Below are 17,496 nucleotides of genomic sequence, written 5' to 3'. Positions count from 1 at the left end.
TGCTGTCAGCTCGATGGGGGTAACACACTTCACATCCTGGTGCCAGATTGCTCTGCACACTTACGGATCTGACCCAGGTTAGGACTCAAGGACAAACACAGTTCAATCACCTGCACAGTTGGAAGTGTTATCAGAGGAAAGCTAACACTGCAATACAAGCCAGCAACTGTGAAGTTTCCCAAATGTCCAGCCAAAGTGAGAAAACGGATGTCCTTGTCGTGTTACCCATTTCAGACATTTCTGCCAGTTTATTCGTCTGAAGACGATCATCTAAGGCCTGCCAACTGACAAAGATCAATAGACCACTTCTCTAAATCAAGAGTGCTTTTGGCTTATGGCACAGAGCCCTAAGAGAAAAGCAGCATTTGACTTGGCGAGTAAAAAAAGAGAAGGTGATTCAAGGAACAGAGGATAAAAATTGTTATTTACTACTGTGCGGTTATGAAAGAGAAACCATGATAATAGAAACATAATTTTCTACAACATTGATACAAACCGTAATCCACTGTAGTCTGATTAATTTGTGGTTACATAATCCCCCTCCTATTTATCTGACAATTGATTAGTCTGTCAGGAGCCGTTTAACCAGGACATGTGGCTTTTTCACGGCTTTGCCTGACAGACACAATCACATGTATCTCTGCATGTGTCCATCAGCATCAATGCAGTGTCATTTATTAACAAGTGATTAATCATTCCTACCAATATAATGTAATGTAGTAATCTCTCTGGGATACTGAACTTTTTAATGTGTTGATGAAAAAAAAACACGCACGCACGCATGCACGCACAAACACACACACACGCACAAACACACACACACGCACACACACACACACACACACACACACACACACACACACAAATAACATATTTAATTCCCTGTTTAGAGTTGCGTTACGAGGCCTCGGAAATCTCCTTGTCAGGCGGAAGCTCCTCATCAACTCCTCATGGTAATATGGCTTGACCTTGACTGTCCCGTGTCTGTCCCGTGACTGACCCGTGACTGTCCCGTGACTGGCCCATGACTGTCCCATGTCTGTCCCGTGACTGTCCCCTGTCCTGTGGCACATTCAGCTTTCACACGTCCTGCAGCTGGACTGGGACACATCTCCAGAAGCTTTCTACTGACACATTTGATTGGACCTTTCCCCCCAAGGACAACAGATGGAAATGAGCTGTTAAGCTGCAGTCTGGAACAAGCATCTTTATTTTTACGCTTAAGTTTTACATTGTCCTAATTAATAAATAAATAAATAAATATATGGAAAAAAAGAAGCTAAAACGTAGGCTATTGATCCTACTGGCTGTTTTCCATTCTCACAGGAACTTTCTTAGCCAACATATTAAGACATAATGGATTGCCAGTGGGTATATATATATATATATATATATATATATATATATATATATATATATATATATATATATATGATCCCAGGAAAAACATAAGACATCTCGGTCCAGAAAAGTGCAGTGCTAGGAACAGCAAAGATACTGCGCAGAACCCTCAAGCTCCCAGGACTGCCCACGGAGGGTGAGGAAGAGTTATATATATATATATTTATATATATATATATGTGTGTGTGTGTGTGTGTGTGTGTGTGTTAGGATCAGTCCACCACATGGGTCCATGGTACGCAACCACGTGCCATCTCAGCGCAGTCTCCAGAGAGTGCGCAATGATAGGAGTGTAATTGTATTTTTATATTTAATTGTGTTTATTTATTTCTGTTTGATTACTTTTTAAAGTTGTATTTAAGTTTTGGAGTCATTAGTAAAATAAATCATCTTCCCTTACCACCCTTTCGATCCTTTATAAGCCGTAAGTTCTCGTTTGCATCCGAACACCTTCGTTACTTTGATGAACCGTTATCCGTTATTACGGTTCACCTTCTCCGGGAAAGCGTGTCGTGACGTCAGCCCTCGCGCTGGACGCACAGCGCGGAGCTCCAAACGGCACCGCTCCCTATTAATATTCCGCTAATGAAAGTGTTCACGGTGCGTCCCGACGTGTGCGCGCTCCGGTCCGCGCCAGGCAGAGAGAGAGAGACACCGGGAGGAGGCAGAGCACGGGCACAACCGCGTCCCCAGATTCCGAAACACACGACACTCGACCACTGCTGCACTTCCCAAATTGAATTTCCCGTAAGCCCCGACCGAGCGCCATAGACTGTGCGTGTGCGTGCGTGCGTGCGTGCGGAGAGAGGGGCACTGCAGAACGCACGGGGTCTGGAGGAATAACCATGGCAACAACACCACCAGCAGCAGCAGCAGAAGCAGCAGACGCACAGGCGGTCATATAAACAGTGTTTGCGCGCATCCCTCCGCCGAGCTGCGATCCCGGCTGGATGTGCGCGGAAATCGGACTACGTCTCTGCTAAGGTGAGTCTGTTTTCATCCATGTGCTGTCCAGCCTGTGTGTGTGTTTGTGTGTGTGTTTGTGTGTGTTTGTCACTACTGCACTCATGGTCAGCAGTAAAGGGGATGTGTTAGAGCTATATTGGTAAATACATGATGTACGTAGTTAACTTTGTGCATGTGTCCTTTTGTAACCCTCTGTGATAAAGTCAGCTGGGACAGTCGCAATCTGAGACCTGGTCAGTTTGTGTGCAATGGGACGGTTTGAGTTAAAATATGAGCTATGGGATGGTTTAAAGGACAAATCTGGGCTCGCACTTCAAAGTGAAACAGTGCTGAGTCGCCTTCATTGTCTGTGCTGTTTGTTGTCTATTTCACAGCAGGCTCAGCAGTGATAAAAATAGACGTAAACATTAGTGAAGGGTAAAAAGGCGTACAAGGGGATTAATACAGACACGAGTTTATGATGGAGCAGGATAAAAACATAGCTCTCCGCAGTTTGCAACAGTAACATTCTTATAGCATCCATCTCTATCACATTTAGTGTTGTATTAAGGAGTGGAATGGATTAAATGAGCCAGCGTGCCGGTTAAATCACATTTTCTCATCAAATTAACTGTTGGGCTTTTATGTTGTGATGGCTTTTGCTCATAAATTCATCCAATTTGCCCATAAAGCAAATGTAATAATATAATTTATTCTCAGATCTTTGTTTATCAAAGCACTGAAACTGGAGAGGAGCTCTTACACATCTGACATTTATAGCACAAGTTATGCAACAGCAGAAACTTAAATTTGATATTACTGCAGTCTAACTGAGTTACACAAATTGGTTGAAATCAAATCCAAGACATCATAGTTGCTACTATTGCTATAGTAACAATCCGTAATGAAGTTTGAGTGATGAGAATGGCAGGTCATAAGTGTCATCTCCACCAAGTCAATGTTTCCACTGAAATTGTTTTGTTAAGTATTGATAAGGCTGGAAAAAAAACATAATAATCATGATTATTTAAGCCGTAACTGAAATCACATTTATTCAAATTATCATTTTTTTAGATTGAAGATGACACATTTCACAGAAATACAGAGCAGACTACAATCTTGCTAATACTTGATTACATTGTCATTGATGAGAGGAATAATCATAATTGTAATTGAATTTCAATTAATTGTCAGGGTTGGGCAATTCATCGAATTTTAATGGAGATTCAGTCTTGTCTCATTGTCAATGATCAGCTTGGGTTAAAAGTTCACTGCCAGTTAAAGTGTAGAGCAGAGTTTGCACTTTGGAGGAACACATTTCAAAAAATGTTGTGTTGTGATTAAAAGTCTGTTGTGTTCTTGAAACCAATACTAAAAACCAAGGAATAAAACCATTAATATTGAACACTAGGAGGAATTGAAATATATATATAGTTTTTTACATATTTCCGTGACATATTGTAATATATCCAGGACATACAGCACATTGCAGTGTTGAGATTTGGCAAAACAACAAAAGACTGTATTGCCGTCACAGTCAAATCCGTCTGAAATCATCACTTCACTTTTTCAAATCCAACAACCTCCAAAGCATCGTGTACGGCCTGCGGACTATCTCATCTCGTCACATGACCTGCTGCTCACTCTCTTTCAGTCAGTGCCGGTAAGTGCAGCGGCCCATTGGTCAGCAGGACATCCAATTGGACTAGATTTGGCCGCGCTTTTGTCCGTCTCCCCACATTTTCGGACAAACGTGACTGAAAGGGAGATTCATTTCCGTTGCGGCGGTGTCATCCGGACCCTTCCCATGTCTTTACAAAGTTCTAAAAAAAAAAAAGTGTCGCGCCTTTTTCCCCCTGCGAGCTGACGCCGCCGGGGCAGAGCAAGGGCGCACCAGGAGGTCAGGGAGTGCATGGAGGATTGGGTCTGGTCCACCATGACGGCCAAACAAAGTGACTTACCACGAGGCAGATGGCTGTTTTGTAATGATTAGGATTTAATGATTCGCTGCGAGGACAGAATTAGGAAAGCGACGCGGCGATAGGGCGAAAGTGCACAAGCAGCTAGTTTTACAGATCTTTGTGGTGCAGAGAAAAAAGCCTGTGATGAGTGGAAAGAAATCAGTGAAGTTTTGAAGCAGCTAAGGTGATGTATTCACAGATTTTTACATATTTTTTCAGCTTATCCGGTGCCAATATTCAGACGATATTGTGTCAGTCCATCAAAATTGTGCTAAAATGTGCCTGTGAAGTTCTTCAAGGTTCAAGTGGGGCACGAAAGACTGTAGAATTAACTATAAACTTGTAAGAATATACAGTTTTACACTTGTATGAGGGATTGTCAAGTCTAATTCTGCATATTTCCTCAAAAACAATGGAAATATTACAAATTTTTTTGATAAATCTCCCAAGCTGTGACATTTTGAGGACTTTTGCCCCTCCAAATTTATAGTTTTGTTTTGTTTTGAATGTGGGAACAGTGCTAGATTTTCATCACTCTAAAAATCATGTTAGTTTAATCCAAAATCTTTCAAAACTCTAGTTCTATGTCACAAAAAAGATCATCAGGTATAACATATTACGTCTTTTTCAACACAGACTGACTGAAGTTTGTGCGGTGCCGTTGTATCCTGTATAGCTAGAGCTTTTAACCTCTTAATTCCAATGTTTGTTTGTTTATTTGTGCTTTATGACGGTACCAAATGCACAATATGGCCTCAACATTTATTACAGCTTATCATTTTTGCATTATGACTGTAAGGTAGCTAGATTAGCTTAGCATCAATCAAATGGCTTGTTTGAAACCTAAATGAGAATAACGTTGTGAGCCAATTTATCCTGGTTTATTATGTTTTATTAACAGTTTTGGAGGAAGCAATGCAATTTAGTACCTCTGCGTCAGCTCTGCAGGTCAATGAACAATCCTGATCATTCTATTTCTTAGTATATGGCCGTAAAGGTACAGCCACTCAATATTTCAGGTAATCTATACATACTCTACTACAGTTTAATTAGTGTGCTGCTCTGTTCAATATTGAGATTAGATGGGCTGTTACTGGTTGTAAAGTCTGGAACGTAAAGAGATTTTCACACTGTACATTTTTCAGTTCCTGGTACATTTTTTGATTCCAGTTCACACAGAATAGGAACTAGGCACTGGGTCTACACATTAGCTTACATTCCAGTCCGACCAGGAACCTTTTAAAGAACAAATGAAGAAGAAATATGTTATATTCATTCTCAGACACAAAAGAAATGGCTTGGATACAGTAGCACCAGAAATACAACTGTTAAAAGTATGATTCTAATAATGTTGGTAATGGAGTTTAGTCATTCTCAGCCACTATTGCTGCGTGAACACAAACAAGGGGGACTTGGTAGTTCTTTTTTACTAAATAGGGACTTCATTCTTGGTATAGTTCAAACGCCTTTTGCTGTTAACATTCTGGACAATGGTGACAGATGAAAACCATTCAATGTCATGTGGATGTGGAGAGGATAGAAATAATTATCACAAACCCACAGTAACACTTGAATACATTAGGCTAACCACTCTGCTGTTTAGTAAGCAAACTAAATCAATTCACATTCACAAGTACTACCATGTATTTATACCTCCTGCATGTTCTGCCAGTTATGCAAATTCATTTTCCCAGTCTCTCATGGCCTCATGAATGGAGAAGCTAAAAGTAGATCTTATCTAATTATGGTTGTTGTATTCTATATTCAGATCCCATGTGGTCTATTAGCCTGCTTTATAGCAATAGGAATTCTTAATCGTATTATGACAAACTAATTCTAATCTGTAACCATAGCATATTAAAGAAGAACAATGAGATAGAATGGGTTATCATCAAATCATGGGCCAATGTTTTATGTATCATATGTATTATAGCTATGAATGGAATATGAATGCAAGACCTGCTAATAATGAAATACTGTCTATGTTTTATTGCTGCCATCAAAAGCTACACAATGTACTGTATCCTAGTCAAATAAATGACAGCTGTACGGCCTTACGATTGCCGGCGCGGGCGTGTTCCACCGAGCATTTGATCATGTTTATTGATACGTTTTAGTCACGGCAGGTTAATCTGTGGATGCCTTGGTTGCCAGGTGAATTTTATGACGGGACAAGGCAGGGATTGTATTAAAAGTACACAATGTTCACTGCTCGCCTTGCTGATTATAGCATTGCGTCAACTTCACAAATGCAGCACAGTTCGACTGGCTTTTGTGTAATGTTGGGAAATAATGGCACGCATTAATATCCTGGACTAAACAAAGACTAAACCAAGACTAGAACAAGACTAAACCAGGTGTAGATCTGGACTAAACTGAGTGTGAATGCCCTAAATGTAGTGGTTCAAACGACCAAAATGAACAGAAATGTTAGATAATGTTGGAAATGTACCTTATTTTCCGGACTATAAGTCGCACCAGCAAAAAAATGCATAGAGAAGAAAAAAACATGTATAAGTTGCTCTGGAGTATGAAATGCGGTTGCAAGTGTGAAAATAACAAATAATATCACATATCAGTTGCTCCGGAGTATAAGTGTAAATATAAGTATATGTCGCACCCCGGCCAAAACCATGAAAAAAGGTGTGACTTACAGTCCGGAAAATACGGTAGTTAGCTATAGTTATAACCTACAGAGTAAGACTAGTCTAGCTAGGGGAGCATAAAGTCCAGCTTGGTAAACCAGGGCCCTCAGATTGAAAATTACATCCTGTTAGGAGTCTTGATTCATGCATGACTTCCTCTTTTGTGATGGACCACTCCTGGATTGAATGAATGTGGGATTCCATCAAACAGAAGGACAGTGTAGCGTTAAATGGGAATGAGAGAGGGAAGGACATTCAGCAAATTGCCAGAGCCAGAATCGAATTGACCATACTGTGGCCGGCTGTACATGGAGCCGGGAATTTGGTGTAGAAATGTCACTTTATAACATTTTTCATACGTTTTGCTTCCACTTGATTTTGTATCATATCCCCAAAACAACCCTACTATCTCCTCTTTAGTGATTTACCCAAACGATACAACCTGCATATTTGATCCTTGTCCTCTGCGTCTGTTAAATGATGCGTGACAATGGAATGGTGGCCATGTCGTGACCACTATATGTAGTATCTGTTTTTGCGATGCTGAACAGCAGGAACACGGCAGAGCGCATCAAGTCAAGGAAGAGTCAAAATGGTTGTGGCATGTTAGTCCAGCAGGCAGCCAGTGCATTACAGGGCTCATTATGCACACTGTCATGGTCTGGAAAGTCTTTGCACTCCCAACCAAATATACGTATGCTTCTCTTTCCATTTAAAAGTTTCAGGAACTATCCATCCATCCATCCATCCATCTTCTGCCGCTTTATCCGGGGCCGGGTCGCGGGGGCAGCAGTCTGAGCAGGGACTCCCAGACTTCCTTCTCCCCAGACACTTCCTCTAACTCCTCCGGGGGGATCCCGAGGCGTTCCCAGGCCAGCCGAGAGACATAGTCTCTCCAGCGTGTCCTGGGTCTTCCCCGGGGCCTCTTCCCGGTGGGACATGCCTGAAACACCTCCCGAGGGAGGCGCCCAGGAGGCATCCGAAACAGATGCCCGAGCCACCTCAGCTGGCTCCTCTCTACGTGGAGGAGCAGCGGCTCTACTCCGAGCTCCCCCCGTGTGGCCGAGCTCCTCACCTTATCTCTAAGGGAGCGCCCAGCCACACGGCGGAGGAAACTCATTTCGACCGCTTGTATCCGCGATCTTGTCCTTTCGGTCACTACCCAAAGCTCATGACCATAGGTGAGGGTAGGAACGTAGACCGACCGGTAAATCGAGAGCTTTGCCTTTCGGCTCAGCTCCCTCTTTACCACAACGGTCCGATGCAGCGACTGCATCACTGCAGCCGCTGCACCGATCCGCCTGTCGATCTCACGCTCCATCCTTCCCTCACTCGTGAACAAGACCCCGAGATGGCGGAGTCCAACATGCACTGGGAACAGGTCTGACTTACTGCCGGCAATGCGAACACAGCTCCTGCTCCGGTCATACAGGGACCGGACAGCCCTGAGCAAAGGGCCCCGGACCCCGTACTCCCGGAGCACCCCCCAAAGGACACCCCGAGGGACACGGTCGAAAGCCTTCTCCAGATCCACAAAGCACATGTGGACTGGTTGGGCAAACTCCCATGAGCCCTCGAGCACCCGATGGAGGGTATAGAGCTGGTCCAGTGTTCCACGACCGGGACGAAAACCACTCTGCTCCTCCTGAATCCAAGGTTCGACTATCGGTCGGATTCTCCTCTCCAGTACCTTGGAATAGACCTTACCCGGGAGGCTGAGGAGTGTGATCCCTCTGTAGTTGGAACACACCCTCCGGTCCCCCTTCTTGAACAGAGGGACCACCACCCTGGTCTGCCAGTCCAGAGGCACGGTCCCCGAACGCCACGCGATGTTGCAGAGACGTGTCAACCAAGACAGTCCTACAACATCCAGATACTTTAGGTACTCAGGGCGGATCTCATCCACCCCCGGAGCCCTGCCACCGAGGAGTTTGCGAACAACCTCAGTGACTTCAGCTTGGGTGATGGATGAGCCAGCCTCCGAGTCCCCGGTCTCTACTTCCTTTTCGGAAGACGTGACTGAGGGATTAAGGAGATCCTCAAAGTATTCCTTCCACCGTCCGACGACATCCCCAGTCGAGGTCAGCAGGCCTCCACCCACACCGTAAACGGTGTTGGTGAGACAATGCTTCCCCCTCCTGAGGCGCCGGACGGTTTGCCAGAATTTCTTTGGTGCCGACCGATAGTCCTCCTCCATGGCCTCCCCGAACTCCTCCCAGGCCCGGGTTTTTGCCTCTGCGACAACACGAGACGCGGCTCGCTTGGCCTGCCGATACCCGTCGATGACCTCCGGAGACCTACAAGCCAGAGTGGCCTGATAGGCCTCCTTCTTCAGTCTGACGGCATCCCTTACTTCCGGTGTCCACCACCGGGTTCGGGGGTTGCAGCCACGACAGGCACCGGAGACCTTGCGACCACAACTCCGAGCAGCCGCATCAACAATGGAGGTGGAGAACATGGTCCACTCGGACTCAATGTCCCCAACCTCCCCCGGGACATGGGAGAAGCTCTACCGGAGGTGCGAGTTGAATACCCTGCTGACAGAGGGCTCCACTAGATGTTCCCAACAGACCCTCACAATGCGCTTGGGTCTGCCAAGTCTGTCCGGCTTCCTCCTCCGCCAGCGGATCCAACTCACCACCAGGTGGTGATCGGTTGACAACTCTGCGCCCCTCTCTTCACCCGAGTGTCCAAGACACGCGGCCGGAGGTCTGATGACACGACAACAAAGTCGATCATTGACCTCCAGCCTAGGGTGTCCTGGTGCCATGTGCACTGATGGACACCCTTGTGCTTGAACATGGTGTTCGTTATGGACAATCCGTGGCTAGCACAGAAGTCCAATAACTGAACACCGCTCGGGTTCAGATCGGGGAAGCCGTTCTTCCCGATCACCCCTCTCCAGGTGTCACTGTCATTGCCCACGTGGACGTTGAAGTCCCCCAGTAGAACAACGGAGTCCCCGGTCGGTGCACTGTCCAGTACCCCTCCCAAGGACTCCAAGAAGGCCGGGTACTCTGCACTGCTGTTCGGCCTGTAGGCCGCCACAACAGTGAGAGACCTGTCCCCCACCCGAAGGCGGAGGGACGCGACCCTCTCGTTCACCGGGGTAAACTCCAACACGTGGCGGCTGAGCTGAGGGGCTATCAGCAAGCCCACACCAGCCCGCCGCCTCTCCCCGCGGGCAACACCAGAGAAGTGGAGCGTCCAGCCCCTCTCGAGGAGATGGGTTCCAGAGCCCAAACTGTGCGTGGAGGTGAGGCCGACTATATCTAGTCGGTATCGCTCAACCTCCCGCACAAGCTCAGGCTCTTTCCCCCCCAGCGAGGTGACATTCCATGTCCCCAGAGTTAGTCTCTGTGTCTGGAGATCTGGTCGCCGAGGCCCCTGCCGTCGACTGCCGCCCAGATCTCTCTGCACCGGCCCCTTATGGATCCTCCTGCGGGTGGTGGGCCCACGGGAGGGCGGCCCCACGTCGCTCTTTCGGGCTGTGCCCGGCCGGGCCCCGTGGGGTAAGACCCGGCCACCAGGCGCTCGCCATGGAGCACCCATCCCAGGCCTGGCTCCAGGATGGGGCCCCGGTGACGCCGATCCGGGCGACGTAAACGGCCTTGTTCGTGTCGTCGTCATAAGAGGCTTCTGAACCGATCTTTGTCTGACCCGTCACCTAGGACCTGTTTGCCTTGGGAGACCCTACCAGGGGCTTGAAGCCCACGACAACATAGCTCCCGGGATCATTCGGGAACTCAAACCCCTCCACCACGTTAAGGTGTCGGTTCAAGGAGAGGTGGGGTTTCATATGTTTGTTTGTGTCAAGAAATGAGACAAACATGTCCTTGGGATGAGACATGCACCGATGCTATTCCTTAACACATAGAGAACACAATTCAACTCAGAATATGAAACGACACAGAAATATCAGACATTTGTATGGCATGCATGGGAGAAAACGCGGGGACTGATCACGCAAGCTGTGGTACGCAGCCTGCGTGATCCTCTTGCGTCTCACCTCGTTTTTTCCCATGCTGGTTGGTTTTATTAGATCGGGTCACATTTCTCATTGGTCAGCTTCACATCAAGGCACTTGGTATTTTTCCGTAGAGATAAAGCCTGCAAGGGGGGGTGCAACTCCCCCCCTGGGGCAAACATCCTTTGGCCCATCTTTATGATACCTTCACAAACAAATGCAGTTTGTCACACACCCGTTCTTCTCTTAGACTAATGATGCAGATAAAATATCACTATTATGCAGATAAAATACATCACAGAAATATACTCATATATTCACATTTTATCACAGTTTGTCTGTGAGTTTTGATTATAGAATGAGAGTGATGACGCTTTTGTAATGAGCCCGCCGTGACTGTCGTCCTTTTTCCATATAAACACACCAGTACTTTTCAGTGTAAATAGTTGTTTTTGCATGAACACCCCTGTGGTGGTATCTTGTGAGCGCAAGATAAAGATCAGAGGGAGTAAAACATTTTTTTTGAGAGTTTTTAGCCACTGTCCCTTTTAGTCGACCAATCATTTCTTTCTTTCTGAAACACAATATCAACCGTTAGCGATGCAGAAACGGAAGTACATATTTCCTTCCTGATTATCTAATGTTGAGGATTCTTTTGATCAAAATTGCTGTGTAGGATTTGTGAATTAATCAAAGAAACACCTCCCACTCATCACCCAAAATGTAACACAGATCTGCTTGAATTGCAAAATGTGCCTTAATGTACCAACCAACCACGATATCGTCTATGGGGATTTTTGGAAATAGAAAGTCTTTTTTTTATCATTAACATTATCTGTTACACTGTGTAAGATTTAATTTTGTTAATTTGCCACATTATTTAAAACACAACAGTTACATTTTGAGACAAATTCTCCAAAATGGTTGTGATATGTAATATATAATAATTAACCAAAATCAGAATAATGCGCAGTGGCTCAGTGGTAGCCGTAGGTTTAACGTTTTTATTGTCACACTTTTTATTGTTTAAATGTTGTAATAGCATGGGCATAGATCTCATTCCAGTTACGGTTAAGGATATTTTTTGATAATATGACTCCTAACTCCAGCTTTGAACCCAAACCCTGTGTGAAGATTCTCCAGAAATAATGGTTGGGATTCTTTTGGACATAGTATGAAAACAAGGCTGTAAATATGTATATCCCAGTCACTGTGCAATAACCATCCTATCACGCTATTACTGTTCAAGTTGTCTTCTCTCTTATTACATATTAATATATATAACTGAGGAAAACAACAACAACAAAATGTCAACGGCCGCAATTTGAAACAAATTTCCTAATATGTAAAAATTGTGGTCTGTGGTTGAAAATAATTGCTAAATGTTGACAACTGTATTACATTTTGGATTACTCTTACATTATCTCCATGGAGTTGTTATTTCTTTGCCTGGAATGTTCTTGAGTATGTCATTAAACTTATATATATATATATCTCCATGGGAACAAGCAAATGACAGGGCTAAGATTTTATTTTATTTATTTTATTATTTTATTTTTTGAGCAAAGAAATCATCCACAGAGGCAAGAAGTTGGTTGACCCTTTACCAGAAAAGCTATATAGTGTACTTTTAAAGTTCATATGACAGGTTTTTATGATTTTCTAATTTTGACTTTATTTGGTGTATTTATATCTGTTGTAAATATAAATTATAGTTTTAAAACAATCAAGTAGCTATTTGTGGTGAAAAGTTTTGTAGAAAATGATAGGAAGTGACATCACACTCATTGCATCCAGTTTATGCATAATTTACTCAAAAGAAACAACTTTTCTGACCCTTTTAACACGAACATAAAGGTGCATTTATATATGTTTTCTTGTCAAATTTTAAAAAAAGTAACATTAGATGAGTTTTGGCCCAGTGGTTTCTGGGTAATTTCCTAGTGTGATGTCATCAATCACAACCAGGAAGTAAAATCATAAACCTAAAAAAAATAGCTATTCTGGAATAACGTTTGTATAATTTTGAGCAAAATTCTAAGTATATTTATCTTAACTTCATTTTAGTTCAATGAGTCGTCCAACCTGTCAGAGGAACAAATAAAAACATAGAGGCTTGTCAGGTTTAGCGTGTTATCTGTGACTTTACTACTTCCTGGTCAAGAAACATGGCTGTCGTAATAAGTGTGATGGAGGACATTGGTCTCAACCACAGAACCGGACAAATATCTGCACACAATTTATACTCTGACACTTGTACCTTTCTAAATGTCACGTTAGATGGTAAAACTGCATTGAATTTGCATAACATTGAAATATATTGCATCAGCGGGCCATATGCATATTCTTGCACCATCCTCTCATTGGAGTGAGAGCTGAGCATAAAAGAAGGTTTCCAGTATACATCAGCGTGTCATTTAATCTGTTGGGAGATGATTAGCGCTAGTAGAAAGGCTAATTGTACACTTGTCGACCATGTAGCTCAACATCCTTATGGCAATTAAGTCAACCCTTCTGTTTCAAAGTGTTCAATCCAAGGAAAAAGTCACACAATAGCAATAAACTTTAATCAATGGTGTTGATGTGATTTATTAATAACTGGTATTGCCCTGTCAAATGAATGAAAACATGATTTTAAATGTAATACATGTCCACAATAAGAGTGGTTTTCTTTGCTGCATTAAAGGAGGGTTTTCAGGCAAACATCAGCCCATTGCCATACATTAGTTATTTTTATCCATTGAGAGATAATTAGTGCTGGTCGACTCGACAAGATAATTATATTCTGGTCTGGAAACTCAACATCCATATGCATGTGATGAATCTTATTAGTGTCTGCTATTGTGCAGGATATCAAATTGTACTTCTTATATCATATCAGTTTCACCGTCTGATGAGGCGGGTGGGTCCAAATAGATGTCCTATTTTTGTCAAACCTTTACATCGTCATTGGCAGCGACCTGATCTGTGACACTGAAAAGCTACAAAGGCACTTTCTTTATATTGAGATACTGGTCTTGCCTCTGCATACTTAGTACCTGAATAGTAACAAAATAGGACTTATATAATGTAACTTTCTTGTAAAAAATCTATTTGTGAGAAGATCGGAAATTTAGATCAGGATTAAGTCTACAGTGCACATTTGAAACACATCCAGGAGCGTTGACATTTAAGAGAGGTTTTGAATTAGAGCTGCAACAGCTGCAAAAATCTCATCTCAGAACATTTGTATTGATGTGATAAGTACTAGGTAAACCGTTGTATTTAATATCATTTGTGGCAAAGTATTAGTTATTAGTGTGTTTCTTAAGGTTCAAGCCTTGGCAAGAAAAGGCACGTTTATTTGTAGAGAACAGTTTATACAAAATGCTTTACACAACAGGAAAAAATCCATTAAAATCCCCAAATAAAAGACACAAAAGAGAAGAGTGCAAATAAAATCTTTGCAGTCAAATGCACAACTAAACAAAACTGTTTTTAGCTTAGATGGACATTGTCAGAGAAGAGGCCTGTCTCACATCTTCAGAAAGACTGTTAACACGTTCTCTTTGTCCGTGTTGGGAAAGTTCACTTTCTACATGAACTACTTCAGTTCATAGTTCATAGTTCAAAATTTTGAACTAAGTTCACAGCTCCAAAAAATTAACTAGTTCAGTTCTTTTTTTCAAAATTATTTCCACAGCCCATATACAACCACAGGCATCAATTATTTTATTAGTTTAATGCTGAAACTATGTGTCAGATTTCATCTTCATATTCAATTTTGAATCCTTACCCAGGATTTACATTCACCTTGAAGCGACAGCCTTCCCCAGAGGCAAAGTTTGCACAGAAATGTTAGATTGTTCCCATTCTCACCGACCTTATCATAAAACTCACGTAACTGGTCGTAGGGCGACTCTTGCTGCTCTGTTGCTGTCGCTGCTTTTTGTTTTGATGCGCATGCGCAGTGTGGTGTGACACGCGAAATCTCTGTCTGCGCTATCGGCCTCTACAACTTCAGAGCTTTCACACTTGCCAGGCATTGGCTCTTTTTGGGCAACATAACGGTGTGTTTTTTGCCTGGAAGTCTCTAGAAATCTGACACTTTATTGAATGAAATTAAAAAGAACAAACGTGCCGTTCATAGACACCAGAATGAACGCGTTCACAGTATCGTTCGTCGGCAGTAATACAGTGCGTTCAGTTCACGATCACCAAAATTATGAACGCGTTCATGAACTTTCGTTCAATGAACGTGTTCAGACACAACACTGCTCTTTGTTTCTGAGGGCCAAAAACGATTCAGCTGGAGTTGTTTTGCATCCACACACTGATCTGTCGGATGCAGTGACAGATCAGTGGTCCATATTCACCTGCCGTCAGCCTTAATATAGAAATCATATGCTGTTCCATTCCTTTTGATTAGGGAAAATGTGAGAATAAAAGAAAATCGTTTCCACATAATGATTTAAATTATTCATTCAGTGAGGTCAAGCTTCAGACACAGATGTAAGTGTGTGAACCAGGCGTTATGTCCTGTGATGCCTGCATTACTCTCTCTCTTTTCCAGTGTGCAGATGAGTTTTATTCAACTCATCTGCACACTGGAAAAGAGAGCGAGTCTGCAGAACGAGCGGTGGGCCATAATTACAAACATTAATAGCTCAATATTTTAAAGCACGAAGTCACGAACGCTGATGTGTGTGACTTAGATGCTTAAATAGTGTAGCCGCAGGAAGGGGCGTGAAAGGGGTGTGGTCCTGTTCCCGAACTTACGATATAAAACATTCATTGCGTTCATAATGTGCTGTGAACGTAATGACGTAAATGCAGCATACACACATACTTTTTTGTGCTGATTGTGTAACATACAGACGCTTTTTTAGCTTCATCGCTCCTGTATTTCTACATTTGAAATGTCACATCTGATGCACGTAAAATAATCAATGTTAAATATCAGAGCATTTTACTGAAACATAATCTTGTCGACCAATATCAATAGAAGAACATGTATAAACGTCCATTTCTATGAATGCACTGGAAAAGAAAGCTACCTTTAGATATTATTATGCTGTTAAACTTGATGACACGTTGCAATATTCACTGCAGGGAATTTGATTAATTTCAGTCAATTTTTCACTTCACCTGCCCAGGAACTGAAGCGCTGTCCAAGATGGTGGTTCATAGTGAGTCACATCGCCACGGCAGCCAGGGGAAATCAGGCAGACTCATTATCAGTGTTGCCCTGCTCCTGTTCTGTTCGTGTGTGTGTGTCATGTCAGTGTGACCGACCGTCATCTGCTTTTCTCTCTCCTCTACAACAGGTGATGTGCGGCGCTGGATCATGTCTGAAGTACAGGGAACAGTGGAGTTTTCAGTGGAGCTGCACAAGTTTCACAATGTGGATCTGTTTCAAAGAGGGTGAGTGCACTGTCAGGTTTGCCTCTGGTTTCTACAATAATTACACTATTACTTTTGGCTTATAGATCCTTTCAAATGTTAAAATGTCCAGAATGGAGTCGACTGGAGGCAAAATGAAGTAGAGCATAAAACAGTTGCAAAGATTAATGGAGCGCAAAAGTCTTTAGGCAACAGTTAGTTTGTTTTCTACTACAAACGGACTGAAAAAAAAAAATCACAATTCTCTGGCCTTGAACATTACGTCATATATAGACAAAATGAAAAACTATTATGCGGCCAGTAAAACCTAAAAGTCTAGTAGTAAACAAAGAAAAAAAAGATAAAATCCAATAGTAAATGTCTTTTTATTTGCACTCTTCTCTTTTATGTGATTTCATTAGTTTAGACAATCAGTTGGACTGATTTAAAAGGGAGTTGGACTCCGAAAACACGTTACCATTTGTGGCTAGGTATTTTTTTTATTATCATTTTTTATTTAGTTAATTTTATCGTATTTCTGTTTCTGTAATTTCTTTGTGATTTGAATGCATTTTTCCTGCTGTGTGAAGCACTTTGAATTGCCTTGTGTTTGAAATGTGCTCTACAAATAAACTTGCCTTGCCTAAACCAGGCTCTGGAATCACTCACTTTGGCAAACATTTGACAAAAAGTAATCTCGATTTGTCATAATTTTGTGATATTCTGGGTGAAATCACACAAAATTCCACGTACAGTATTTTGTTGCAAACTTTTAAAGGGTCAATATGTGGCTAAATTAATATTTTGTTTCTTGAATTCACCACTGGAAATTATTTAGATTTTTACAACTCGGGTTTAACAGTTTACTCATTTCCACTTAATCCCATTATATTTTTTTGTGGATCGACCATATTGGCTATATTTAGTTTGTAATACATGATTGATGGCAGCATAGCAACAGGTTAGCAGTTAATCAACTCTTTTCCTGCAAAAGGGTGAATTTATTTGATTGATATATGTATTTTCATTGTTTTTCCATAGTGTATAAAGGTTGTGTTCACTTGACAACACAATAATCTTCTAAAACTATCTTTATAGTATAAAGCTGAGCTGGAACAGGCCAGAAGTCCGTGGTTGCTATTTAACTGTCAGATTGCACATTTGTTGACCTGGTTTTATGGTTCATATCTGTAATTACTGAACCTATCCAGGCTGA

At 42.6% G+C, this 17,496-nt stretch overlaps 1 protein-coding gene across 1 annotated transcript in view; it reads left to right on the top strand.

The window, feature by feature from the left end:
* Positions 1 to 2,068: 2,068 nt before the first annotated feature.
* The window catches only part of fam135b (family with sequence similarity 135 member B), a 71,974-nt gene continuing 56,546 nt past the window's right edge, over positions 2,069 to 17,496 (top strand). The window contains exons 1-2 of the mRNA XM_072447750.1: positions 2,069 to 2,385; positions 16,226 to 16,322. Of these exons, the coding sequence (XP_072303851.1) occupies positions 16,246 to 16,322 (77 nt within the window). The 5' untranslated portion in view covers positions 2,069 to 2,385; positions 16,226 to 16,245. The remainder of the gene's footprint in view (positions 2,386 to 16,225; positions 16,323 to 17,496) is intronic.

Source organism: Eucyclogobius newberryi, unplaced genomic scaffold (assembly GCF_026437365.1).
Source record: "Eucyclogobius newberryi isolate DKJ021-1_F unplaced genomic scaffold, fEucNew1.0.hap1 SCAF_16, whole genome shotgun sequence".
Lineage (NCBI taxonomy): Eukaryota > Metazoa > Chordata > Actinopteri > Gobiiformes > Gobiidae > Eucyclogobius > Eucyclogobius newberryi.
The sequence above is the reverse complement of the archived record's forward strand: the minus strand, read 5'-3'. Positions and strand labels throughout refer to the sequence as shown.